The following is a 27,483-nucleotide window of genomic DNA, read 5'->3' on the forward strand; positions in this document are numbered from 1 at the left end:
TAGAGTCCTTGGTTCTGCCGCAGTACATCACAGCTAGTCTGTGTCACCCTGTATTTTCCCTTTTCTCTCTATGTTCTACCTATGAGTGAAGTCATCTGGTATTCATCTTCCTTTTGTCTTATCTTATTTAACATGACTTCCTCATGTTCAATCCAGGATATTTTAGTTTAAGTGTTGCCACCTTAAAAAAAACAAACTTTTTTCTACCTTAGTATTGTATTGCTCAACTCTGGTTCATGGTTGTGCCGGGGATTGAACCTGAGACCTTCAAGTCTCAGGCATGAAAGTCTGTTGTGTAAACTGCTGTGTTCTCTCTCCTACTTGCCCCTAAATTTCATATGAATTGCTTATTTATGTCTTTCACCTGTTTTTCTCTTACATTGACAATCTCTTTATGGATAAGTATATCTTTATGTTCTGTATGTTAAATCTTGGTTTCTTTATGTTGCAAATCTGAAAACTTGAATCTCTGGTCAGTTTCTAACACTGACTACAGTGTCATCTGCCATATTAAAGTTGTATGAAAATCTTTAAAAATGTAATTAAACCCAGATGTCATTGATTCTATAAAAAGAGATGTTAAGGGAGTCGGGCTGTAGCACAGCGGGTTAAGCGCAGGTGGCACAAGGACCGGCATAAGGATCCCGGTTCGAGCCCCGGCTCCCCACCTGCAGGGGAGTCGCTTCACAGGCGGTGAAGCAGGTCTGCAGGTGTCTATCTTTCTCTCCCCCTCTCTGTCTTCCCCTCCTCTCTCCATGATGACATCAATAACAACAACAATAATAACTACAACAATAAAACAACAAAGGCAACAAAGGGAATAAATAAATAAAATAAATATTTTTTTTAAAAAAGAGATGTTAAAAGAACATATGGTTGCTGATTTTTCTTTTCTGTTTTTTGTTTTTTGTTTTTGCTACTAAGATTAAGGGTCTTTTATCCCTTAATAGATAGCGGGACTAACTGAAAAAGGGGGAGTTAGCTCTTAGCTGACAGAAAAGGGGCTGCAAAAGTCAATGAAGGTTTAACAGCCTTTCTGACAGAGCTCTAACGAAAGGGTGCCCTAACACATGATTTTCTGTTCTCCCTAAAATAAAATGTAATGATTTTCTTTTTCTGTTCTAGGCTTTACCTCCCAAGGAATCAGCTGGATAACCCACACAGGCCAAAGACATGGAAAATCTACCGTGAAAAATTTGCTGTCGAGTTGCATTTTGATGAAGTTAATGATGACTTACTGTAGTTCCCCTTCTAAGAATCACCTACTTCCCACTCCTTGCTACCTTATACCTGCTAACCCTATTTCTTCTGCTGCCTTCTAAGTCTTATATTTTGTACCTTCAAATCCATATTCCCTTATGGTTAAACTTATCCTCAAAATACTCTCTTTAAAATGTACTGAAAATATAGTAGGTAAAATGTCAATGAAGATTTACTTCTTTATAATTTATTTGTTTTATTTGTTTTAGATGGTCTTGGTTTACAAGAATATAAATGTGTTAAAAGTATAATTTTACACCTCTTGAAAATATGTTACATCTGTCGCCAAAGTACCAATATCAAGTTTACCTGCAGTGAAGTTCTCTATCTGGAATCTTATTGGCAAAAATAAAAACAGTATTAATTGCAACAGAACCACTAGAACTCTTAAGACATTCCTGACAATTGGTTCTTAGCATGAACATAAACTACTTAAACAAAACAGCTCATTTTAGATGTAGAGATTAAGTAAATAATACTCAGAGAACACCACACCTTCTTTAAACACACTATTTTCCAGTTACTATGTATTTTTTTCTGAAGTCCATGTCTGAAAATGGTACAAGCTGTATCCAAATGCTGAACCATGGATAAGGCAAAAAGAATGAGGGGTGGAGGAGATAGCATGAAGGTTATGCAAAGAGACTCTCGTGCCTGAGATTTTCAAGTTCCAGTTTCAATCCCCTGTAACCATCCTAAGCCAAGCTGAGTAGTGCTTGGGGAAAAAAAAAAAAAAAAAGAATGAAAATTTCTCCTGACTTGAGTTTTTATTCCTTACTTCCTCTCTCTCTTTACTTGCCTCAGACTCTTTTTGTTGAATATAGTTGGTTAAATCACTAACGAACAATGTGATAAAGTCTATAGTCAACAGAACTAACCATGGTGGAGGAACAGGGTCTCTGAAGCAGTTTGCTTCCTTCTAGAAGCCCATCCCAGTCTCTTATTTTGCATCATTCTAGGCCTGTTCAGATGAAGCACCAGCTAGTAGATACTGACCATTTAAGAACAGAGAGAAAAGCAAAGTTGTCTAGACCACTCATGTCAGAAGTAATGGCATATGATCCCACCTAGAAAATGAATGGCACGATTTAACAGTAGAGCATCTTGGGAAGATCCAAGTTGCCTACTCTGAAACTCAAGGAAACAATCATCTTTGTCTAAAGACAAAGCAAGTAGAAGAGCAGCCACAGCTCCGAGGATAGCTCATGGCAGCAATGACCTTCCTCAAGTGTCTACTTCATGGCAGCAATGACCTTCCCCAAGTGTCTACTGGCAGCAGCTGTGTGTCTGTATCTCGCTTTCCTGATTATACTTTTGGAATATGGCTACAGTTACACCTTAGAGGCTTCACAGAGAAAAAAAGCTGAAGGAAACTGGAAGGTTCACATAAGGTTTACTTTCTGACAACAGGGACAAACACCCATGGGGTGAACTGTTAACACTGATGGCTTGCTTGCTTTCAGTATTACAGTCTTACTTTTTTTTTTTTTTTTTTGGTCACGAGGGTTATCACTGGGGACTTGCTGCCTACACAACAAATCCACTGCTCGTGGCAGCCATTTTCCTTTTTTTATTTTTTGTTTTGTCTTGGACAGGACAGACTGAAATTGAGGGGAGGGGAAGAAAGAGAGGGAAAGAGAGACAGAGAGACACCTGTTGTGAACCCCCTGCAGATGGGGAGTGGGAGCTCAAACCTGGGTCTTTGGGCATGGTAACGTGCACTTAATCAGTTCTCTTCAGTCTTCCTTCTTTTTTTTTTTAATATTTATTTTTTCCCTTTTGTTGCCCTTGTTGTTTTATTGTTGTAGTTATTATTGTTGTTGTTGTTGTTGGATAGGACAGAGAGAAATGGAGAGAGGGAGGGGAAGACAGAGAGGAGGAGAGAAAGACAGACACCTGCAGACGTGCTTCACTGCCTGTGAAGCGACTCCCCTGCAGGTGGGGAGCCGGGGTTCGAACCGGGATCCTTATGCCGGTCTTTGTGCTTTGCGCCACCTGCGCTTAGCCCGCTGTACTACAGCCCGACTCCCTCAGTCTTCCTTCTTATTGAGTGAGCATTGATGCTAGCCCTGAAGCCTGGGGATGACAAGGCTTTCTTTAAGGATAACAAGGACCCTTTCTCACACTAGATGGCCAAAGGATGGCTGCCCATCTCCATGTCTCCAAAAATCAGATGAAGTGAGGGGTGGTGCTGTTAGGCAGAATTAAAAAAAAAAATTACTTTCGTTTCATTGCCTTATAAGTTCACACTGCATATGCAATCACGAGGACCGTCCTCTCACTGCTTGGTGAGGAGTTATGGATCCTGAGACAGACTTCAGAACAAGTCAGTCTTGACTTCACTCATAGTGGAGTATGTGCATTACATTCAGTCCAGTTTTGTCTGAGAGGAGAAGACTGTCCACCAGTACTGCCACTCATCAGATGGGGAACTAAGGCATCTCTTGGCTTTGGCACTCCGCTCCCCACAAGGGTTTCTGATGTGTTTAAGCAATGAGTGAGTGGTCCAAAGTGGGTCAACACCCCATATGTAATCCAATAGAATGTTCTGGAATCCCAGCCAGGCCAGGACCCAGAGAGAAGCTAATGACTATTTCTAGTAGGATGAGGTCTTTACCTTGTACAACAACACAGTCCCCTCAGCTCTACCCCTAAATCCCAGGTCAGGGAAAGCTCTTTGGAAGACAAAAAAGGGATCTGGCACAGGTGAGGACTATGCTACTTTCCAAAGGCCTCATGGTCTAGACCACACCCAACAGCATGTCAAAGTGTGGAATAGAGTCCCACCTAGAAAATCAATGGCACTGTTTAAACAGTGGAGCAGCTTGGCACAATATAGGATGCAGACTCTGAAACTTAGTCATGACTTAAAAGGCAGCAATGCTCCCATCTAGGATTTAGAAACCATACCAGTAGGCAGGTATATTCTCATTTAAATCTAGATGGATATATTAGTGTTAAAGCACCAGAAGAAATTGTTTTTAAAAATATTAACCACTAACTAGAGTGCATGTGTCAAGTAGATTGTAAGAGATATCTTACATCTAGATTGGATGAAGCAACTGTTCATAACCATCTTCACAAAACATGGCTATTTGTGAGTTTTTCTTTTTTTTTTTTTCTGGTAATATCAGAAATTAAACATGGAACCAAATGATGCTTCACTCAAGACACATAACCTAAAACTGTCTGCATGTAGAAATGCAGGCGTATGCAAAAGTCTGCTAGAAAAATCATCTACATAGGGCTAGTTTATATATCCTGTCAAGGACAAGAGATTTCCTATTTCAGTACAATTTTGGGCACAAATCATATATGCAAAACAGAGATCCTTCCATAAGGTTTAAGATTGAGAGTAGAAAAGAGGAAGACAATGCAGTCTCCACTAAATTGAAATCATTCCACATTGGTCTGATAGGTACTCCGTGAAACCCTGAGATGAACTTAAGTCCTCAAACACCTGCAGTGAGACCTAGGTTGCCAGAACCTTTCAGTATGCTTCAAACTGGCCCATCATCAACTTCCTGCTGTACTCATAGGCCAAAAACAGGGCCCCGTTGGCAGGGAAGGCGCGAATCATAGTAGGTTTCAGTCCAGAATATAAGGCTGTTACTCCTAGAAGACAAAAGGGGAAGCAAAGACTGAGATTCCCTGCCTTAGAGATGCCCCTTGAGGCTGCAGAGCATAGATATTTTTATACTTAGAAATCCAGACCATACACAAGTCACCCCCCCCCCAAAAAAAAAAAACTGGAAAAGAAACAATTGAGGAGTCAGGTGGTGGCATACTTGGTTGAACATATGTTACAGTGTGCAAGGACCTGGGTCCAATCCCCAGGTTCCTACCTGTGACAGGATCCCCACTTCCTTAACATAACTGACTCCATCTTGACCTCAACCTTAACCTGTGCAACCGCTTTCCTTGCCAACAAGAAGTAGATCTTAGTGTTCTGAAATTATTGATTAACCATTGATTGTTGATTATTTCCACAATGGGTTGTCCTGACCACAGTAACAGACCGCCTTAACCACTGCATGTTTGGCTTCTGTAACCTAGCTTGCTTCCTGCACTTATCCCTATAAACGGTTGTGCTACACTGAGCTCAGGACTGCACTCTGAGCAGTGTTGTGGGTATAGTTACTGGCTGGCTTGATAAAAAACTCTCAAATTTGACTGAACTGGTCTCGGGTGGTCTCTGACACTTACCCCACAACACACCTGCAGGGGGGAAGCTTCACAAGCAGTAAAATAGTGCTACATGTTTCTCTTTCTCTCTTCTCTATCTCCCCCTTCCCTCTCTATCTGTCTCTATCTAGAACAAACAAAGAAACAAAAAACTAATGGTAAGCCATGGTCAAACTTACTTCCAGGTTTCTCATGGACTAATGGAACTACAGAGAGTAATGGAAATAAACACTCGGAGCAGCTTTCCCTGCAAGACTGGGTGATGTCCGGTAACAAGCATCAATTATATGCTCAATTAGCTTATTAGTAAATGAATGAGGCAGGACACAGGCAAACTGAAGGCAACATAGAGCCATGGATGACAGCAGCTTCATGCTTCACTTAGAGGGCAAGGACCATGAAGCATGGGACTAGGACACAGAGCAGTGAGAACCCAGAGACTTCAGGTGCTGTGTCTAGGACTGTGGACCCCTGAGTAGCATCCTCCCACTAACACAGAGGAGAGAAGTCAACTCTGAGCTCAGCTCACAGTTTGCACGAAGGTATACATTCTCCCCAGGTCCTTGGGTTTCCTCTGGGTGCTCCTGTTTTTCCTCCCACACCCTGAAGATGTGCACATGAGGTTCAGCAGTGGGCAAGGGTGGGTGTGTCGGGGTCAGTGTACTGCAATGGGAGGGTGTCCTGCCTCAGGGCAGTCTCTGTCCTGCTCCTCAGTTGCTGGCATGGTTTCCAGCCATGCATGATTCTGAGCTAGAATGAGAAGGCTGAAAATCAAATGGGTGTGAAAACAGTGTCACATTAGGACTGTCTGGTGTCTTTATCTAAATAGCTGGTAATAGCTTTGGTGATCTTAGGCGTGATTATCTTGTCTCCTTCCTAAACAAGATTCACTCCTCCCTTTCTCCATCCCTCCCTTTTCTTTTTAACCACAGCACTACTCAGCTCTAGCTTATAGTGGTGCTGGGAGTTGAACCTGAGAGCTCAGAGCCTCTGATATGAAAGTCATTTTTTGTTTGTTTTGTTTTGCCTCCAGGGTTATGGCTAGGGCTTGGTGCCTGCACTACGAATCCACTGTTTCTGGTGGCCATCTTTTTTCCATTGTTATTGCTGCTGTTGTTGGATAGGCCAGAGAGAAGTCAAGAAAGGAGAGGAAGACAGAGAGGGGGAGAGAAAGATAGATACCTGCAGAGCTGCTTCATTGCCTGTGAAACGAGCCCCCCTGCACAGGTGAGGAGCCAGGAGCTGGAATTGGGATCTTTGTGCCGGTCCTTGTGCTTTGTACTATATGAGCTTAAACCAGTGTGCTACCGTCCAGCCTCCATGAAGGTCATTTTCAGAACCATTATGCTGTCTTCCCAACCTACCAAGACTGGCTTCTTAGCATTGTCTTGTTTAAGTCATAGCTGTCAAGAATCTAAAAATTAAATTAAGTGATAGGTTCTTGACAGTGCTGTATAATAGGCAGTAACTGTGTAAGCACTGCTAAGTGCTGTCATGTACATCAAATTAGATAAGGGAACTGCCAAGTACTTTGCAAAACTGTAAGGTATCATGCAAAATTTAAAGGGGGTTACTATTAGTAATACACAAAATGTGTGTGCTCTTGTTAGGATACACATTGATCAGTTTCTGCATACTGTGTGCTCTTTCTTAAAGGCAAGACAGAGAAGTTCATATTCCAAGCTCTAAGACATATAGTGGATGCTAAAAAAATGACTGACTTTACTCTCTAGTAGCATAAAACTGACACCAAACCTTACTTATTTTCAATTCTATACCTTCCTGCCTAACTGTAAAAATCAATAGCAAATCACCTTCAAAACTGGGCATTTTTTAATTCTTTTTAAAAAATATTTATTCATTTATTGGATAGGCACAGCCAGAAATTAAGAGGAAAGGGGGTGATAGAGAGGGAGAGAGAGACACCTGCAGCCCTGCTTCACCACTCGTGAAGCTTTCCCTCTGCATGTGGGGACCAGGGACTCAAACCTGGTTCCTGTGCACAGTAACAGGTGCACTCAACCAGGTAGGCCACCACCCGGCCCCCCCATTTTTAAATTCTAAAAGTCTTAGCATTTAGGGTGCTTATATATGTTTTTAGATACATCAGTGGTTTGTTAGAGACTGTCATCTGACAATACTTATATTCTGAAAAACAAATGGTGTTCTCTTCAAAATACTCATTCCCTTAAATAAAGTACCTATGTTTAAATTTTCCTCCAAGTTCTTTAGAACAAAGCATCCTGAATAATAAAAGCAGTTGAAAGAAAATAATTTGGAAACAGAAACCCTTACATTGAATGAACATAAACTACTAAAGTTCTTGAGGCAGGGAGAAAGACATCTGGTCTACCTCACCCCATCCAAAGTTGTGCTTTCTACTGTCAGTCAACTCACCTTCATTTTTCAAGACACTTATAAAGGTTCCGATAAATCCTGCCTGTTTTCCAGACATGGAAAGGACTTGAATTCTGGATTTGATGCAATCCACTGGGTATACAGCAAGCCAAAGGCAGATTCCACCAACACCACCACTTAGCATCAAAGGGACTGGGCCTATGAAAGATTAGTAAAAGGTATTTTGTCTCAAGAACCACTGATTTAACATTTCCAGGTCAACCTAGCAGTGGCTGCAAATAAGATACATGAATGTTACCAGTCACAGTTCTCTAAGGAAACAAAGACTGAAGAGCACAATGTTCCACTTGGTAGCCTGAACTGACTGCTCATTGCACCAAGAATAGATCCCTTGTGAGGGCTGAATCTGGCTGCTCACTATGGCCCCTTTGCCTCACAGAACACTCAGGCCCAAGCAGTTAGACCAGGAGAACAGAATAGATACCATGAACCAGAGGCTGCATCCTTTTCCAACTTTCTTATCCTGAAATACCTTAATATTTTTTTATGTCTAACAGCCCTGAAAAAGCCAAAGATGTCTTATTCATTGCAATAGTCTGGTCTAGGAACTTGACTAACCATAAAATAGGTCCAAGATATTGAGGGGTAAAGGGAAGGGGAGGGGGAGGAGCTACCCTTGAGAGTCAAACACTGATTCAGTTGGTCAAGCACATAAATAATGTAGGATAAGTTAGTAAGAACTAAATTGGAACATGATGGCAGAGGAGGACCTAGAGAGGGTTGAATTGTTATGTGGAAAACTAGGAAATGTTACCCATGTATAAACTATTTTACTGTCAACTGTAAACCATTAATTCCCCCCAATAAATAATAATTATTTTTTAAAGATTTAAAAAAGAAAACTAAAATTTTCACTACTCTCAAAGCACTACCAAAATTTATGACCAAGTCTTTTGATATTTATTAATTAGAGAAATGGGAGAAAGACAGAGAACCAGAGCATCACCCTGGCACACGTGGTGACAGGAATAGACCTCGGGACTTCCTGCTTGAGAATCCAATGCTTTATCCACTGTGCTATCCCCTGGGCCACATGTTACCAAGTTTTAAGCTAACTGCATGCTGATATCCTACAAGAAAATATCTCTTCTCCAATATAGCAAATATTTCTTCTCCCCTAAGATGGCTCCAGAGCTAACTAATAGGTGTTATCCCAGTCAAGTAGTCTGGGATAGAATGTTCCCACCCTATCCTTAGAAAATGATCAAGCTCAGAAGAAAGTGCCAGCAACTACCTACCACCATGTCACCTTCTTGCATCTAGAACCAGCGCAATGTTGGGGGATACCCTCCCAGGAAGAGCAGAATCCACTGCAACCACACCCTGGGGAGTGGACACCGTCAAACCCAAGTGTTGTGGATGCCAACACACTTACCAAGTTCATCTTTTGATCTCCCCGAGGCAAAGAAAGATCGGCTGAGTTCATAGCCACCAAAGAAGAAGAAATAACCTGGTACTTCTCGAAGTAAAGTGCTTGAGAGTCCATGGTAGAATCCCAAGGGGCCATCCTTGCTAAGGATACTCTTGACAACAGACCAAACTGTGCTGGAGGAGACACAGAAAGAAATGGTTATGGCAAGGGGAGGAAAAGAGCCAACGACAGTCACATCTACTCAACAGAACTGGAGATGCTCTAAGGAAGCTGATGATTTTATAACCAGAAGGACCAGGCCTCTAAGAAAGAAAGGCTTCTTAGAGATACCCAGATACAAGTATTTTCTAACAAGTTTTGGCATCTGAGCTTAGTCTCTGGTCAAGAAATTTCATTTAAAAAGGTGTACGCATTTCTAGAAGTCATATTATGAGAGATTAAAAAACAAAACCAAAAAACTAATGCCCTTTGCCATGTGTACGATCCAGGTTTGAGCTCAGCCCCGACCACACTGAAGCTTCGGTGCTATGGCGTCTCTCCTCTCTCACTCTCTGTCTGATTCATTCTATCTGAAGAAGTTAACCCAGAAGGGGGCTGGGCAGTGGCACACATAATGCAAAGCACAAGGACCTGTGCAAGGATCACAGCTCCAGCCCCCCTGATCCCCACCTGCAGGGAGGTCGCTTCACAAGCTGTGAAGCTGCAGGTGTCTATCTTTCTCTCTGCCTATCTTTCTCTCCTCTCTCAATTTCTCTGTCCTATCCAGAAAATGGAGGGAAAAAAAATGGCCTCAGGAGCAGTGGGTTCATAGTGCCAGCACTGAGCCCCAGCAATAGCCCTGGAGGCAAAAAAAAAGTCAATCCAGAGTAGTGAAGCCCTAAGGATTACCTACCACCCAAAAAAAAAAAAGTTCTTTTTTTTTTTCTAATTATTGGACAGAGACAGAGAGAAACTGAGGGGGGGGAGACAGAGAAGGAGAGAAACAGAGAGACACTTGTAGCTCTACTTCAACACTTGTGAAACTTTCCCTGGGCCCTTGAACACTGGGTCCTTGTGCACTATAATGTGTGCGCTTAACTAGGTGCCCTGCCAAATATTTTATGGAGTGGGGTGTCCATTCCAAAATTTGTCCTCTTGGGATCTGCATGCTCTGAGGGAGGTTACCTGCTTTGTCATGCATGCCACCCAGGTTCTAAATTAAACAAACACACACACAGCTTTGGCACTTTGGCATCTTTCCTTCTCTCCCTCCCCATCCATCCATCCGTCCATCCATCCATCCATCCATCCATCAAAAATAACTGACCCAGAGCAGTGAGGCCCCAGCAACAACAACATAACATTAAATAAATAAATGACAAAAAGTTGTCCTCTGACTAGTCGGGGCAAGAATTCTTGAAACTATTTTGGAGTAGATAAAGTCTGTTTGAAGATAAAGTCTTGTTTGTTTCAGGACAAAAACCACAGCACAAACAAATAAAAAAGCCAAACAAACAAATCTCTAAACACCCAGTTAGCAGAGCTCTAGTGCATCCCGATGCCACTTACTTCTGGCTCCTGGCTATCTTGCCCGATGACTCCATCTCATACATGGTTTGTAGCCGGCACTTGACCAGCTCAGTGGGGCACAGCACCAGCGCCGCGAAGGCAGAAGCAAAGGAGCCAGCAGCTGCATTCTGCAGGTCACTAGAGGACAAGCACACAAGACCAGTGACTTCCTGTAGACACCACTTGCTCGATCTGGTGGCAATGGAGCACAAGGGCTGCTCCTCCACTGAGGGCTCCCAGCCTTGTGAGGATGACAACATCCATATGGGGAAAATGACACTGAGAGATGATCGATAATGTGCCCAAAGTCACATGGCTACCAAGCAGTCGTGTTAGGAGTCATTCATTTTTTTTTTACTTGTTATTTATTTATTTTGGATAGAGACATTGAAAAATTGAGAGGGAAGGGGGGCTAAAGAGAGAGATAACTGTAGTACTGCTTCACTATTTGTGAAACTACCACCCTGCAGGTGGGGACTAGGGACTTAAATCTAGGTCCTTGCACATGTCATGTGTGCACTCAACCAGAGGCATCATCACCCAGCTCCCTGGATTCATTTAATATTTATTTATTGCCACTAGGGTTATCACCGGAGCTCAGTGCCTGCATGATTCTACCACCATTCACAAAGGCCTTTTTTTTTTTTTTTTTGGTCCAAGAGAGTGAGATAAACAAATGGTGAAATGGTATTGAGTGAATTGGACAACCACGTGCAGGAAAATGAAACTAGACCACCACTTAATACCATGCACCAAAATTAACTCCAAATAGATTAACGATCTGGATATTAGACCTGAAACTATAAAACACATAGAAGAAATCATGGGCGAAACATTTTAAGGCCTTAACATTAGAGACATATTTGGAGACTCCACCCCATGGGCAAGGGAAACAAAAACAAAACAAATGGGACTATATTAAATTAAAAAGCTTTTACACATCAAAAGAAAATTTCATAAGGATAAACAGGAAACCCAGCAAATGGGAAAAGATATTTGCATACTACACTTTAGACAAGTGGTTGATCTCAAACAGTTCTCAAAAAGAACCCATACAGCTCAACAAAAAGAAAAAGAACAACCCAATTAAAAGTGGGCAGAAGAAATGAATAGACGGTTCTTTAAAGAAGTATGATGGTTCACAGACAAATGTGGAAATGTTCCAATTCACTCATCATTAGAGAAATGCAAATTAAAACAGTGAGATTCCACCTCACACCTGTGAGAATGAGTTCCATCAATAAAATAAAAGAAAAATATTGGAGAGGATGTGAAGAGAAAGGAACTCTACTGCTGGTGGGAGCACAATTGGTACAGCTATTATGGAAAATGGTATGGAGAATCCCTAAACAAATACACATGGAAATACCTTATGATTCAGCAATTCCACTCCTAGGTATATGCCCAAAAGATATAGTAATAGTGATTTAAAAGGGTATATACAACCCCATGTTCATAGCGACTTTATTGACAATCGCAAAAACTTAGAAACAACCAAAATATCTTTCGACAGATGACTGGATAAAAAAGGTATGGGGACTGGAGGGTAGATAGCATAATGGTTATGCAAAAAAACTATGGGGACATATACTCAATGAGTACTACACAGTAATAAAAAAGGTGATATTGTTTCCTTTGGGATCAAGTGGATGGAATTGGAGAAGTTGATGCTCAGTGAAGCAAGTAAGAAGGTAAAGGAAAACTACAGAATGGTTTTACTCAAATGCAGAATTGAACATATGAATGTGAAAAAGATGTCAACCTATATTTCAGACTGTGGGAGAACTATACAGGTTATTTATGAGGGTGAGGATGGGAGACACAGACCTTTGGAGTGATGGGAATGGTAGAAAAAAAATAACCATACTGTAAACCATTATTCAATATAACTCTAAAGTTTAAAATAAAAGAGAAAGAGAGCGAAATAGAGAGCAAGAGAGACCTCTTTAGCACTGCTTCACAGCCTGCAGTAAAGCTTCTCTCCTTTAGGTGGGAACTGGGGACTTGGGGCCTCTACAAGTTGGGCCACCACCTGGCCCCCTTGATGTTAAGATTCAAATTCAGGCCTGCCTGACTGAAAAACCCATGCTATTTATTAGTCACAGTGCTATGGGCTCAGTGAGTATGGCCCCTCACCTTAGAATCATTATATCAGAGCCTTAAATCCTAAGCAAAGAAGCTCCTTCCCCAACTGTGGGCCAGTGTCTGGCCACTGGAACCTATGAACAATCCCTTACTGAGGGAACATTTTAACTACTCCCAGCTGGGCAGCCATCAATGCCAGCATCCTGTGGTCACTCAAACTCCCCAGAATCCCTGGCAGTCACCTCCTCACAGCTGACAGTCCTCACTGTAGAGCCCCCCTGACAATATGTCCCCAGCCTGGAAATGACAGCCTTCCAGATGGATCACATTCAATTCTCCTAATGTTCTAACAGACTCAAGAGCTTCAGAGACTAGTGTCACACAGTAGTCTCCAGTCAAGGCCAGTCTCGACCAACTTGTTGTTTCTGAGGAGCCCTGGCCTCTGGGCAAAGGAAGAGAGAAAGAGTTGCCCAAGCTCAACACAGCCTCCACACACACATGCCTCTGAGGACCTGCATGGAGGCTTTCTCTCAGAAGGAAGGCATGCCTGCAATGCCACTGCCTTTTGATTCTAGAGTGAGATAGCAGCTCATCATGGGAGGAGGGCCAGACTCAAACCTGCTCCAGCACTGAGCTTCCCAGTGTGTGTGGAGGCTGCTCATGCCATGTATCCCACTTGACACCTCATTTCTCAAAGTCAAAGGCTAGGGCTGGCAAAATAACTCAGTTGGTTAGTGCACTGCTTTGCCATGCACATGACTCAGGTTTGAACCTGGGCCCCACCTCACTGAAGGAAGCTATGTTCTCTTTCACTCTCTCTCTCCCTCCCTCCCCCCACCCCGTGTGTGTGTGTGTGTGTGTGTGTGTGTGTGTCTTCATCTAAAAAGAAAAAAAAAAGGTAAAGGTTTCTGCTACCTTCCAGTCAGCTTACAGATACCTCCCTGACCACCCTCAGGGATTTTCTGTCAGCCTGCTGACAGGCCGCTGTCATTCAAGGTCAGTAAACAGAGTCTTCCAAGTCTTCTGGAAGGAAGGTGGCTGTCAATAAAGGCAGGCATCTGCTCAGGCTGAAGTGTGGCCTTGGTGTGCAAACCTGAGGAAGCACTGAACATGGTGCCGCAGTGCCATGAGGTCAAATCAGATCTGCCATGGACTTTGTTTTCTAGCAAGTTCTTACACAGCTCAGAACACTGAAGGGTGCTGGGGTGGGGGGAGCTGCACCTGGAGTTTAAACATTTAGAACTGAAACTGCAATGGCAATCAGTGTGGGATTTTGTAAGAGTCGCTGACACCATTTCAACAAACATGTACCTGGACGTTGCTATGACAGTTATGACCCAGTCCAGACAAAGGTCAAAGGAAAGAGCTACCAATGGGGATGTGGGGGAATGGTGGAGGTGGGGAACTGTTCCAATGACAACCAGACAAATATTTACAACACTGCAGAAATTCACGACAGGGCCTCATGAACAGGTCTTTCCTTTTACTACTTCTGCATATTCTTCTGTTCTTTAGACCAACCCTCTGCCCCCAATACTCTGAAGCCCTGACTGAGGTCTCAAGGTAGGGGTAAGTGGGGTGGGGCTCAGAGGTTCAAGTTCAAGTGCTAGCTGTCTGGTGATCTCAAGTCAGGAGCTATACTCCAGCTTCCCCACCTGCAAAAAAGAATTAGTCACACCTGCTCAGAGCCTCTCATTAAAAAAACATGGGGAGGGCATAAAAAAAACATGTCAGGGCTTTTGTAAATGCTCAGAGAGTATGGCTGCAAACAAGCACAGATCTGCCGGAAGAAAGAGCAGGAGCCCCCCAAATACAAAACAAAAATAATAATAAAGTAAAATAAAATAAAAAGGTAAGAGTAAGAGATTAGGTCAAGTCAAACAGGATGGCCTCTTCTCCACAGGATTTTTCCCAGACTCATGTGGTCACTCCATCCCCCGGCATCTCCCCTGACCTCTCTGTCTCTCTCTGAGTATGCTGACAAAGACTTCCACTCTAGGTTTCAAGTACAAAGTCTTTCCCTGGAGCAGAGAAAGCTACAGTCCCTCCAGTGTTCTTCCTGTGGGCTCTGCCATGTGACATCACATTGTCTTGGTCTGGCCCCATGCTTACGTCTTCACTTCCTCCCCTGTCCTAACCCCTCCATGCTGGAAGGGCTTTGAGGCAGTGCTCAACCCTCCACAGATGCCGTCTTCCTGGGTGGAGACAGCCTATTTCAAGCCTTTAAAGCTCCATCTGTTGAGACAGAATTCATGCCTTGTTTGCTTATTTGTTTTATTTAACCAGAGCACTGCTCAGCTCTGGCTTATGGTGGTGTGGGGAACTGAACCTGAGACTTTGGAGCCTCAGGCATGAAAGTCTGTTTTGTATAACCACTATGCTATCTCCCCTGCCCTGAATTCCTGCCTATGAAAGGGTACATCTTGTGGCCCAGGAGGAAAAGGAAATAGATAAAAGTGTTGGACTCTTGAGCATGAAATCCTGAGTTCAATCCTCAGTATTTTATGTGCCAGAGTGATGTTCTGGTTTTCCTTCTCACTAATAACTAAATTTTTTAAAAAAAGAAGAAGAAGCAGAAGCAGAAGCAGAAGAAGAAGAAGAAGAAGAAGAAGAAGAAGAAAGAGAGAAAGAAAGAAAGAGAGAGATAGAAGGAGGGAGGGGGGAAGAAAAGGCATTTTCTAAGATAATCCAGGGCTAAAGTATACCATGGATAATTCTTTAGTGCAAATACCTACAAAGTATATTTTCCAAGTCTTATACAATGACAGTAGACGATGCCATAATTAGAAAGAAAGTCTTTTCTTTTCTTTCTTTTTACTAATTTTTTTTTCCTCCAGGATTATCGCTAGGGCTTGGTACCTGCACTACGAATCCACTGCTGCTGGAGGCCATTTTTCCCATTTTGCTCCTGTTGTGCTTGTTGTAGTTGTTATTGTTGTAATAGCTGTTGTTGTTGGATAAGGACAGAGAGAAATTGAGAGAGGAGGGGAAAACAGAGAGGAGAAAAAGATAGACACCTGCAGACCTCTTCACCGCTTGTGAAGCAAGCTCCTGCAGGTGGGGAGCTGGGGGTCCGAACTGAGAAAGTCATTTCTTAAAAAGCCTCCTAATGTGGGGCCAGGTAGTGGCGCACCCAGTTGAGTGCACGTTACCATGCACAAGGACCCAGTTCCCATCCTGCGTCCTCACCTGCAGGGGGCGAACTCCACAAGCTGTAAGGCAGAGGGGCTAGGGTTTCTTTTTCTCTGTCCCTCTCTACCTCTCCCTCCCATCTCAGTTTCTCTCTACCTCTATCCAATAATTAAAAAAAAAAAAAATCTCATAGCATATACTAAAACTACTGGCTAAGGCATCATGTTTCCAGGAAACCCAAAGTGTCAAGAGCCATCCCCTCACCTCAGCTTGGCCTGACTGTCCAGCCCAATCACTTTCCGCACCACCTGCTGGCAGAAGCCGTAGCACATGAAGAGGACAGAGTTCTCGGCGATGTTGGCAATCAGCGCTGGGCTAGTGCCCTTGTAGAAGCCACGGAAGCCCACCTGGGAGTAGGTCTTCAAGCAGCAGTCGGTGAGGCCCCTGTACAGGTCAGGGAATGTCTGCATCTTCACCTTCATTGTGTCAAAAGGTTGCCCGGTCAGAACACATGCCGTACCCCCTACAAACAGGACAGAAGGGCTCCGATGACCTCTGGAAATGAAGGCACATGTCTCCCCAGGGGGGTTACCTCTACTTCTGTTCACTTACCTCTTCCTTGGGGCACTGCCTCACCTCCTAGGGAAGGTTCCCAAGTGCACGAGGGGCCCAGCTCCAGCCCTGACAGAGTTTGTATTCAGTAAGGAAGACGGATGTCTATTTCAGCAATCAAGATCACAGGACACAAAAGTGTGTGACATCAGAAATGGAACAGAATTGGGGTTTGAGGCTTGGCTCTTCTGTGACACCATGGACAAGAGACATCACTTCTGAGTTTCAAGATCTATGCCCAGCTCAGAGGACTAAGCAAAAGTGGCTGAGCGGGCTTGCCTGCCACCTACCAATGCTTTTTTCTTTTAAATATTTATTTATTTATTCCCTTTTGTTGCCTTTGTTGTTTTATTGTTGTAGTTATTATTGTTGTTATTGATGTTGTCGTTGTTGGTTAGGACAGAAAGAAATGGAGGGAGGAGGGGAATACAGAGGGGGGGTAGAGAAAGACACCTGCAGACCTGCTTCAACACCTGTGAAGCAACTCTCCTTCAGGTGGGCAGCTGAGAGCTCCAACCGGGACCTTTACTCCGGTCTTTGCACTTTGTGCTACCTGCACTTAACCCACTGCGCTACGGCCCGACTCCCGCTTTTTTTTTTTTTTTTAATAGAGACAAGAAACTGAGAGGGGAGGGGAAGATAGATGAAAAAAGAGACACCTGCAGTCCTGCTTCACCACTCATGAAGCTGTCTCCTTACATGTGCAACAGGAACTTGAACCACCTGTGCTTGACAAATAGCAGCTACTTCCTGTCTGTCAGAAACCAGAGAAAAGAAGGGGAGGTGAAAGCCAGGGGAAGGCTAGTCACTTCTCTTTAAAAATATATCCATTCATTGGATAGAGACACAGAGAAACTAAGAGGGGGAGAAGAGATAGTGAGGGAGAGAGAAACCTGCAGCACGGCTTCACCACTCATAAAACTTCTCCTAGGGAGTCAGGCAGTAGTGCTTCGGGTTAAGTGCAGGGACCAGCATAAGGATCCTGGTTTGAGCTCCCGGCTCCCCACCTGCAGGGGAGTCACTTCACAGGTGGTGAAGCAGGTCTGCAGGTGTCTATCTTTCTCCCCCACCTCTGTCTTCCCCTCCTCTCTCCATTTCTCGCTGTCCTATTTAACAACGATGACATCAATGACAACAATAACTACAACAATAAAAAAGGGTGTCAGGAGTCAGGCAGTAGTGCAGTGGGTTAAGCGCACATGGTGCGAAGTGCAAGGACTGGCATAAGGATCCTGGTTTGAGCCCTCCCCCCCCCCCCGCTCCCCACCTGCAGGGGAGTCGCTTCACAGGTGGTGAAACAGGTCTACAGGTGTCTATCTTTCTCTCACCCTCTCTGTCTTCCCCTCCTCTCTCCATTTCTCTCTGTCCTATCTAACAATAACAACAATAATAATAACTACAACAATAAAACAAGGGCAACAAAAGGGAATATTTTTAAAAAGAACAGGTATCATCTTAAGTACTATTAAGCAAGCATAAACATTAAAAAGGGGGGGAATAAAAAGGAAAAATAAATAAATAAATATATATTTTTTAAAAACTTCCCTATAGGTGGAGGCTGGGGTGTTGAACCCAGGTCCTTGTGCACTATAGCATGTGCTCACTACTGGGTGTACCACCAGCAGACCCCTAGTCACTTCTCTTTACCTGCCACCCAGAAGTACCAGTGACTACCAGAATAATAAGAGGGCCAGGGAACAGAGAGAGAAAACAAAGAGCCCAGATAATTAATCTCTCAAGAGTTAAATGCTGAGCCCTGTGGGAAAAGCATCTACCATGGCTTCTGCCAATTAGTACTTTGGATCCAGGTGGGGGCTAGACTGAGGCTAAACTGTGTTCGGCATAATGCCTACCTCACACACTCTATGCCACAACAATTCTACATATAGCAAAACCTAAGTTTCATGAAACCACCTCAATACAAATTCTGAGGATAACAGGAGGGATGAACCATTACCATCCTCTACCATCTCCAAGCCTGGAACTACCACTGCTCAGCGTGACCACCTCCATGAGGCCCACCATGTCCCCTGCTTGTGCCAGGAAACACTCACTGGAAGATGTTATTAAAGCCCCATCAGACTAAAAAGAAGGCTTGCTGACACTGCTTTATTTTCTAAGAGACAGAGAGACAGAGAGAGAATGGCTGTAATCTTGCTCCACAACTTGTGAAGCTTTCCCTTGCAGGTGGGGACCAAAGCCTTGAACCCGAGTCCTCAAGCATAGTAATATGTGCACTCTGCTAGGTGAGCCACCATCCAGCCCCCTCCCTTGCTTACACTATTTTCAGAAATACAACTTCATATCTATGACACTGTGCAGCAACTCCAACCAAGTCGTTAAGAATAACTCTCAGGGGAGTTGGGCGATAGCGCAGCAGCTTAGATGCATATGGTGCAAAGCACAAGGACCGGCTTAAGGCCCGGATTGAGCCCCCGGCTCCCCACCTGCAGGGGGGTCACTTCACAAGCGGTGAAGCAGGTCTGCAGGTGTTTATCTTTCTCTCACCCCTCTCTGTCTTCCCCTCCTCTCTTGATTTCTCTCTGTCCTGTCCAACAACAATGAAAGCAATAACAACACAGTAATAATAACAATGATAAACAACAAGAGCAACAAAAAGGAAAAAAAATGGCCTCCAGAAGCAGTGGATTTGTAATTGCACAGGCACTGAGCCCTGGAGGGGAAAAAAAAAGTTACACACACAAAAAAAAATCTGGATGGAAATAAGCTGAATAAAGTATTTAGTCCAGACCATAAATATTTTAGCTGGAAGCTTTCTGTAGCTTAATTTAGTCATCCTGAAGAGGCCAGGGTCCATGAGTTACACTATGTGATTATTACAAATCTTTAACAGTTACATTTCCAACAAAGGCAAGAAGGTAAAAGGGATGGAGTGAATTTTTTTTTAATTTTTTTTATTTAAGAAAGTATTAACAAAACCATAGGGTAGGAGGGGTACAATTCCACACAATTCCCACCACCCATTCTCCATATCCCACCCAGTGGCTGAGAAAGCTGTGGTATATATACATAATGGAATACTATGCAGCTATCAAGAACAATGAACCCACCTTCTCTGACCCATCTTGGACGGAGCTAGAAGGTAGTATGTTAAGTGAGCTAAGTCAGAAAGATAAAGATGAGTATGGGATGATCCCACTCATCAACAGAAGTTGAGGAAGAAGATCTGAAAGGGAGACTAAAAGCAGGACCTGACCAAATTGTAAGTAGGGCACCAAAGTAATAACCCTGTGGTGAGGGGTAGACATGCAGTGAATTTTCTAATGCTATCTGCAATTCTCTCCTGCCCTCCAGGGGAAACTAACCTCCAATGTAACTCAACACACAAATGGCTCTCACAGTACCCCCTTCTCCTCAAGGGGGAGATGACTATTCTGAACATCAATCACTGAGCCCAAGAACTAGCCGATCATAAGACACCTATCAAAGCAAGGGCACAGTGAGTACTTTATGGGAATTAGGTGCTTCTTTACTTGCTTGGAGCTTAGACCTCTGACTCTCTCTTTCTCTCTCTCTCAGAAATAAATGGAAGTGGTAACAGATAAAAAGAAACTTCTGGAAGGCTTGAAATTGGCCCTGCCTCCCATTCGCAGAAGGCACACAAGAACTGTACTGCACACCCAATCTCACCCAGTTGGTTGTGGGTTTTCAGCTCTTGATGCAGAAAAGACAGCCAATATCAGGCTATGTGGGAAACTGAAGGCCAGGGGTGGTGTGAGCAGGGCAGGCATAGCTCACACGGAGGGCAGAGGTATGGACTGAGCACAGACACCCAGGCAGAAGGACCATGCCCCTTTTGTTCCACAAATGTACAAGGGAGAAACTCAAGTCCCTCTACTGTGGCTGACCGATACTCTGCGGTAAGAGAGGCACATCATTTCCAAACATGCCAGTCAGAAAAGGTCTTTGGACTGTTTTTCCTTTTATTTATTTTTTTTCATCACTAGGGCTTCACTGCCCCAGGCCAATTATTTCAGACAGAGAGAGAGATACCACAAAAGCATCAAAATTTCTTTTCTTTTTTCTTTCTTACCAGAGCACTACTCAATTCTGGCTTATGGTGGTGCAAGGGATTGAACCTGGGACTTTGAAGTCTTAGATATGAGTCTCTTTGCATAGCCATTATGCTATCTTCCCTGCCAAAGCTTCCTTCAATGTGGTTCTTGTGTGCTTTTTGAATTGGATGATGTTTTGAACTGGGTGATGTTTTCTCTTTCCAGATTTTAGGCTGAAGGAGAGCTGAGAGGTTCCCAGGTTTCCCTTGGTCTCCCGGGGCATCCTGTACTGGTTCTTTTTTTTTTTTTTTTTCCCAGAGCACTACTCAGTCCTGGCTCATGGTGGTACAGGGGATTGAACCTGAGACTTTGGAGCCTCAGTCAAGAGCATCTCTTTGTATAACCATTATGCTATTTACTTCCACCCTCTGCACTGATTCTTTTAATGGGTTGCTGTTCCCTCAGTGGCACAGCTGGAAGAGTGGGCTGTCCATTGTCCACTTACCCAATAGCCCTACAGAACAAACCATGGCTCAGAGAAGAACAAAGTCTTTTCCTATGAACCAAAGGTCAGCCACAGGGAGGCTGATGAGGAAGGCTGGGGCAGGGATAGCAGATGCAGATAATGTGTGGGCCTGGACACTGCCCCCAGTTAGAGGCCAAGTAGGCGTGGCCTGCCTAGGAGCAAGTTCTGTTCCTGCTATGAAATAGAATTGTTAGTCCCCAGACTAAGTGTGTTGTACCCCCACCATGAACAAGGCTGATGGTAGGAAAGTAAAAGCTTCTTGGGAGGCTACTCAGACAGGAGGGCATTTGGCCACATAAGAGATTCTCGGCCTTTGGAATCTACTGTGATAATGTTAAGATGCCAGCCTTTTCCTCAAAAAGCATTTCTGGTGGTCCAGGAGGTGGCGCAGTAGATAAAGCATTGGACTCTCAAGCATGAGGTCCTGAGTTCAATGCCCAGCAACACATGTACCAGAGTGATGTCTGGTTCTTTCTCTCTCTCCTCCTTTCTCATTAATAAATAAAATATTTTTTAAAAAAGCATTTCTGTATAGACATATACTTGGGCACTGCATTTATAATATGCAGTCACTGTGAAGATCAGAATTGCAGCAGAGTCATTGAGAATCTGGTATGTCAGTCATTTGTAGGCAGACATACTTTTTTAGAGTACTATGGAAATGAAATAAAAGCTTCCTCGTGTATATTAACATTTAATTTTCCTGCTAACTGTGGAGAGGTGTCTCTTCCACATTAGTGACCCAAATGCCTCTTCTGGGGAGGGGGGTGCAACTGTCTTCCAAGTACACAGACTTTTCTGCAGGGGCCAGGTTGCCTGAACCTGGGGCAGGGAGGGAGGGTGTGGTGCATGGCTGGTGCTGGAGACTAGAAGGTCATCAGTGGCCTAGGAAGTCCCTCTACAGTGAGGCACAAGAGAAATCAACCAACAGAGGCTCTCAGTCTTTGAATGATGGAGATAGAAGGCCCATAGATGGGCCTTCTGTTGGTTTGAATACTCCTTTCTAGACATAGATGAGATAGTCCCAGAGAGGGAAAATAGGTTTGCTCAGGGTTCCACAGCAGGATGGTATAAAGGGCAGGGCTGGGTCTTGTCTCCATGGGGGTTCACCCCAAGCCTCCCACCTAACTCTCTGGTAGGTTAACTGTTGGGCTTTGGGGTTTTTCCCCAGGAGCAGGGAACCCCTAATATTTTGTGGGCATGGCCTTACCATGGAGGCTGTGATAAATGTATATGCAGTGACTGGGAGATAGCTCACCCAGCAGAGGGTACTTCACCGAGGTTTGAGTCCCTGCTTTGTCATGTGCATGATCTTTCTAAAGAGCAGTCCAGGGGCCTGGGAGGTGGCTCAGTGGATAAAACACTGGACTCTCAAGCAGAAAGTCCTAGGTTCAGCCTGGCATCACACACACCAGAGTGCTGCTCTGATTCTCTCTTTCTTCCTCTCTCATTACTAAATAAGTTAGTCTGAAAAGGAAGGAAGGAAGGAAAGGAAGGAGGAGAGATGGATGGTGAAGCTCCAGTGGCGCAATCGGTTAGCACAAGGTACTTATATGGAAAGATGGATGGAAGAAATCAAGCACTGTGTGTGGTGTAAGTGCTGCTGGGAGCACTCACAAGCATCCCCATGGAGCTCAAGCCAGCCCAACCCCCATACCTCACCCCAGGCAAACCCCAGGGCCTTTCCTTTCCTGGGGCTCTAAGACAAAGTCTAAGGTTAGTCTGGCTTACAAAGTGTCTCTAGGGCATCTTCTCTCCCAGACAGTAATAAGGACAGGAGCTGGGATCACCCTGGGGATATGGCATGGAATTATTTCTGCACCACTTTGGCTCTACAGACTGCCAGGCTGGGACTGGAACCCCGTGTCACCAGGTGATGATGGACAAGTGACTTCAGTTCTGAGCTGAGGTGCTTCTCAGGCCCTGACTATATGTAATGGGTACTATCCCTCTTCTGCCAGGTTCTAAACACAACACTATACTTCCCTTACCTGGGCTCATCCCAAAGCTAAAGCATGTGGCTTCTTGTATGATGAGGAGCTGCTTCCACCTGCTTCTGCCTTCTGCTCCCTTCTCAGGCACAGCAGATACTTAGGGGACAGAGACCTGGGCCCTCGGGGATTACCTGCGGCCCCTGCAGTGAGGTCAATGGCAGCTTGAATGGCAGGGTTGGACTTCATGTTCTCTTGCTCCTCTGGGCTCTGGGGAAGACAACTCTGGAGCTGCTAACAGGCACGTTACATCCCTGGAAAGAGGTAAATATTCATCATTAGTTGGCCCCTACAGCCTGCCCTCCCCTGGAACTGAACTTGTGGGAGCTGAGAATCACTTCCACCTTGCTCCAGAGGAAAAGAGCTCAAACTAGCTGGGCTGTGTGGTTCAATGAGTAACCAGTCCCCTCTTCCTCCATAAAAGGTTTCCTGAGTATGAATGGGAAAGGCCATTACTAGTGGCAATTACATCAAGCAACAATTCTAAAACCTGAGAGAATATCAAGTAAGCGAGCCCCCCACAGGAAACCTATGTCACACTGCATTTTGGAGGCCTACATTGACATATGGGCCCATTTCCAAGACTCAGACAGCAGTCTGTGCCGAGTTCCTAAAAGCAGACCACAAAACAGTAGGCCTGCTAAGGACACACAGATTGGTGTACCAATGATTGACTTGTCACCAGGAAGTATCCCTTTGGGCCCCTAATGCCAAGGGTCACCACCTGTACAAGGTGAACAATAAACTCACCAGAACACAAAGGCAGTTCCAAATAGCCACACCAGATCAGTATGATGAAGAATTGTGAATGTGTTCTAAGAACAATTACCCAGCATAGCTTCTGATGGGACTGTCACTGTGGCTGTCTCCAGTACTTCTCAGTCACAAAAGTGCAGACACCTTGTCTGAGGAGCTTGCTAAGATGCAGAATCTGCTAGACAGCTCTCAGGTGGGGTCAGAGACACAAAGTATCCTCAGATGCATTAGGGCTAATAACACGGGACATCAAGAAGACTTGCAAGAGCAATACCTGGCCCATTATGACTCCCACTGAGGTATTCAGTAGGAATAACTAGGGGCACTTGTCAAACATTCCATGACTAAACATGACCAGGTAACTCAAGTCTTAATTCCATATGTCTGAGCAAGGACCCAAGTAAGCTGGGAAAACTTGAGTCTATTCCTTTACTGCTAAGCAAAAGTCAACTATGATTCAGAGATGGACTTAACAGAGAGAAAGCAAAAGATGGCTTGTTAACATGGAAGGTTAAAATAATTGCGACCAATTCTTTAAGGCTTTCAATTGCTCAGAGGCTTCTCTGAGTAACAAGGAATCACATTCCCCTCTCTCTTCTCACTAAAGAACTGTGATCATGGTCATGCTACCTCTGATCTGGGTCAAAGATGAGTGCCAATGCCAACCTGACATCAGAATATAATTTAACTACCAAGACTTACTTTTTCTTTTGCCAGAGCACTGTTCAGCTCTGGCTTATAGTGATGCCAAGGACTGAACCTGGGGCCTCATGGCCTCAGGTATGAAAGTTTGGGCTTTTTTTTTTTTTTTTTTTTTTTTGCATAACCACCATGCTATCTCCCCTGCCCATGAAGAATTTTTTTTAAATCTTTATTGTTGTTGTTGTTGTTTATTGTTGTAGCTATTATTGTTGTTGTTGGATAGGAGAGAAATGGTGAGAGGAAGGGAAGACAGAGAGGAGGAGAGAAAGATAGATACCTACAGACCTGCTTCACCACTTGTGAAGCGACTCCCCTTCAGATGGGAAGCCAGGGACTTGTACTGGGATCCTTATGCAGGTCCTTGTGCTTTGCAGCACCTGTGCTTAACCCACTGCACTACCGTTCAAGTCCCAAAGAAATTTTCTTTAACCAAGGTATTTTGTTAATAACCAGACACCAAGCATCTTCCTCTCTTTACAAAACCATTTTCTGATGCATTGCTGGGGAATAAACCAAGGGCCTACACACACCTTATACAGCCAACTGGCCTTACCAGCCCAATTTTTCAATGCTATTTACTTAGAGGGAAGAGAGAGAAACAGCAGAGCACTGCTCCACCATCCATAGAGTTTTCCCTGATGCTGTCTACTGTGTTCTGAGGATTGAACCCAGCACCTGCACACTACCTGCTAAGCTGTCCCCTAGTCCTTTATAAAAAGATTTTAAAACCAGCAATAGAAACAGAGGGCTTAGTATAAATGACTAAGTCAGGCAAGGATTTGCGGTCATTGCTAGGCCTGGAGAGGCAATGCCAATGACTAAGGCTAAAAAGGTGGGTATCACCCAGTATCTGCAGCAGGTCATCACGATCTGAATCTAACCACCTCCTTTCCAGACCGAAAATGAGATAAGGTGAAGGTGGTCAGTAGCAGGGTGAGGATTCCAGCCTGGCCTCCTGGGCCTACGCTTACCTATTTATTATCTAAGACTTAATTCCAGAGTATTTCAACTTGGTCAAAAAGAAAATACTCACACACACACACACACACACACACACACACACACACAACTCTCCACACTTCAGAGAAAAACCAGACAGGCTGGAGGTGAAACGGCATAGATTGCAGACAGATAAAGCACATAGCATCCAGAACTGGAACACTAAATACTAAAACTACTCCTAGATCAGGATGGACCCATGCGTGGGAAACCAATTCAAATGATGTATAGCTCTGGCTTCAGGGCTATGGCTTGAAGGAGGTGAAACTGATCGCTTATGAGCTATACGTATCTCCTGGGATAGAAACAAGTGAATCGGAGTCAGGCAGTAGCGCAGCGGGTTAAGGGCATGTATCGCAAAGCTTGCGACCAGCATAAGGATACCGGTTCGAGCCCCCAGCTCCCCACCTGTAGAGGAGTCGCTTCACACGGGGTGAGGCGGGTCTGCAGGTGTTTATCTTTCTCTGCCCCTCTCTGTCTTCCCCTTCTCTCCATTTCTCTCTGTCCTAACAACGACGACATCAATAACAACAATAACTACAATAACAATGAAAAAAACAAGGGCAACAAGAGGGAAAACAAATAAATACAAGAAGCAAGTGAATCCTTCCAACGTTCCTGTAACCATCTTGCAAAAGTTTAGGAAACAACTGCGTAGGTCATACATCTTTTTTTTTTTTTCCCTGAGAAAGTTCTTCTAAGGGAAAGTGAAGGGGTGGGCATTACGCTCTGGAGAGGTTGAACAGGGAGCGAGAGGATGGTTCTAGGTTCTAGGTTCTAGGTTCTAGGCTCAGGCTCAGGCTGGGAACCCCCAGCCCCCACCTCCACTCTCAAGCATCCGGCAGCCGAGTTACCCGAGCCCTGAGCCCCGAGCCGGGGCAGGAGGGCGCAGGGATGCCGGATAGAATGGCTCCATCTGCGGCCCCGCGATGTGGGGCCGCCCTTGCAACTGCTTATCGAGTCTATTTCCAACTTTCTCTTCCAGGCTCTAGCCCAGCCAATGCCCCTGCAACCTGCAAGAGCCTCCCATTCATTGGCCGCGCCGCCCTAGCCCCCGGGCCAGACCGCACCACCCGGCACCCGGGGGGAGGGGGGCTCCTCCAGCAGGTGACCCCGCGGGAAGGAGGCCGCGGCGCCCGCCGGGGTCCCTCCAGCGCCGGGGCAGCTCCCACGCTGGGGGCACCGCGGGTCCCCGGGCACGTGTGAGCGCGGCGGCCCGGGAAGGTCAGGCTGCCCCCGCGCGCAGACCCTCCCGCTCCTGCTCCCTCCGCCCGCACGCCGCCGCCACCGCGAGCTCAGGGCCCGGGCTGCGCTCACCGTCGCGCCGGGGCCGCGTCCTGCTCGGGCTCCGGCGCTCGCTCTCGGGTCTCTCGCGGCCACCCCGCGGCCGCTTAACACCCACGTCGGCCCGGCCGGCCCTCCGCCCCGCCCCCGCGCGGGAGTGCGCTTGGCCCGCCCGCGGCTCTGCAGCGCCCCCGCGGCGGGGCAGGCTGCCCGGGAAAGCGGAAGTTGGCACCGGGCGGCCGCGGTGAACTGGAGGCCTGGGCTCTGGGGGCGCTGGGGGCGCTGGGGGCGCAAGGGCCCCCACTCCCGCTCGCTTTCCGCCTCCTCAAGTTAAACTTCAGGTTGGAGCTGGAGCTGAAGGTGCCAAGAGTTTGGACCGACAGAAATCTTTAGATTGATAAACGTTGTTGAGACTCGGACCCTAGTTTTATTTTAAAGATTCATTTATTTGGTTGGTTTTTTTTAATTTTTTTTTTTTTTGTGAGTGACTTAATATTGATTTGCAAAATTATAACAGGGGGCACAGCTTAATGGTTCTGCAAAAGATTTTTGTGCCTGAGGCTCTGAGGTCCCAGGTTCGGTCACCACCGTCATAAA

General features: G+C 45.0%; 2 protein-coding genes across 5 annotated transcripts in view; one reads left to right on the forward strand and one right to left on the reverse strand.

The window, feature by feature from the left end:
• The window catches only part of LOC103112195 (phosphatidylinositol 3,4,5-trisphosphate 3-phosphatase TPTE2-like), a 71,370-nt gene extending 70,127 nt beyond the window's left edge, over positions 1-1,243 (forward strand). The window contains exon 24 of the mRNA XM_060193516.1: positions 1,126-1,243. Coding sequence (XP_060049499.1) covers positions 1,126-1,243 — 118 coding nt within the window. The remainder of the gene's footprint in view (positions 1-1,125) is intronic.
• On the reverse strand, positions 884-27,061 carry SLC25A15 (solute carrier family 25 member 15). 4 transcript variants are annotated; one of them, XM_007521578.3, is made up of 9 exons: positions 26,920-27,060; positions 23,280-23,399; positions 16,265-16,523; positions 10,784-10,921; positions 9,239-9,408; positions 7,843-8,001; positions 3,287-4,875; positions 2,514-2,992; positions 884-2,479 (listed from the first exon to the last, which is right to left on the reverse strand). In XM_007521578.3, the coding sequence occupies exons 2-7, from the start codon at positions 23,332-23,334 to the stop codon at positions 4,751-4,753; spliced, it is 906 nt and encodes a 301-aa protein (XP_007521640.1). In that variant the 5' UTR covers positions 23,335-23,399; positions 26,920-27,060; the 3' UTR covers positions 884-2,479; positions 2,514-2,992; positions 3,287-4,750. The 4 variants fall into 4 exon arrangements, with proteins under 4 accessions (XP_007521640.1, XP_016042969.1, XP_060050874.1 ...); XM_016187483.2 differs by lacking the exon at positions 26,920-27,060 and having other exon boundaries at positions 23,146-23,285; XM_060194891.1 differs by lacking the exons at positions 884-2,479; positions 2,514-2,992; positions 3,287-4,875 and adding an exon at positions 4,897-6,195 and having other exon boundaries at positions 26,920-27,061.
• Positions 27,062-27,483: the final 422 nt, after the last annotated feature.

This window comes from Erinaceus europaeus, chromosome 7, assembly GCF_950295315.1.
Source record: "Erinaceus europaeus chromosome 7, mEriEur2.1, whole genome shotgun sequence".
NCBI classification, from domain to species: domain Eukaryota; kingdom Metazoa; phylum Chordata; class Mammalia; order Eulipotyphla; family Erinaceidae; genus Erinaceus; species Erinaceus europaeus.

Excerpts from the sequence above, each read along its gene's own strand:
- SLC25A15 (XM_007521578.3), bottom strand. The coding sequence starts at position 23,334 with ATGAAGTCCAACCCTGCCATTCAAGCTGCCATTGACCTCACTGCAGGG. Across the intron at positions 16,524-23,279 it reads CCTCACTGCAGGGGCCGCAG|GGGGTACGGCATGTGTTCTG; the intron begins GTAATCCCCGAG and ends TCCTGTTTGTAG. Across the intron at positions 4,876-7,842 it reads AAGTGTCTTGAAAAATGAAG|GAGTAACAGCCTTATATTCT; the intron begins GTGAGTTGACTG and ends TTTGTCTTCTAG.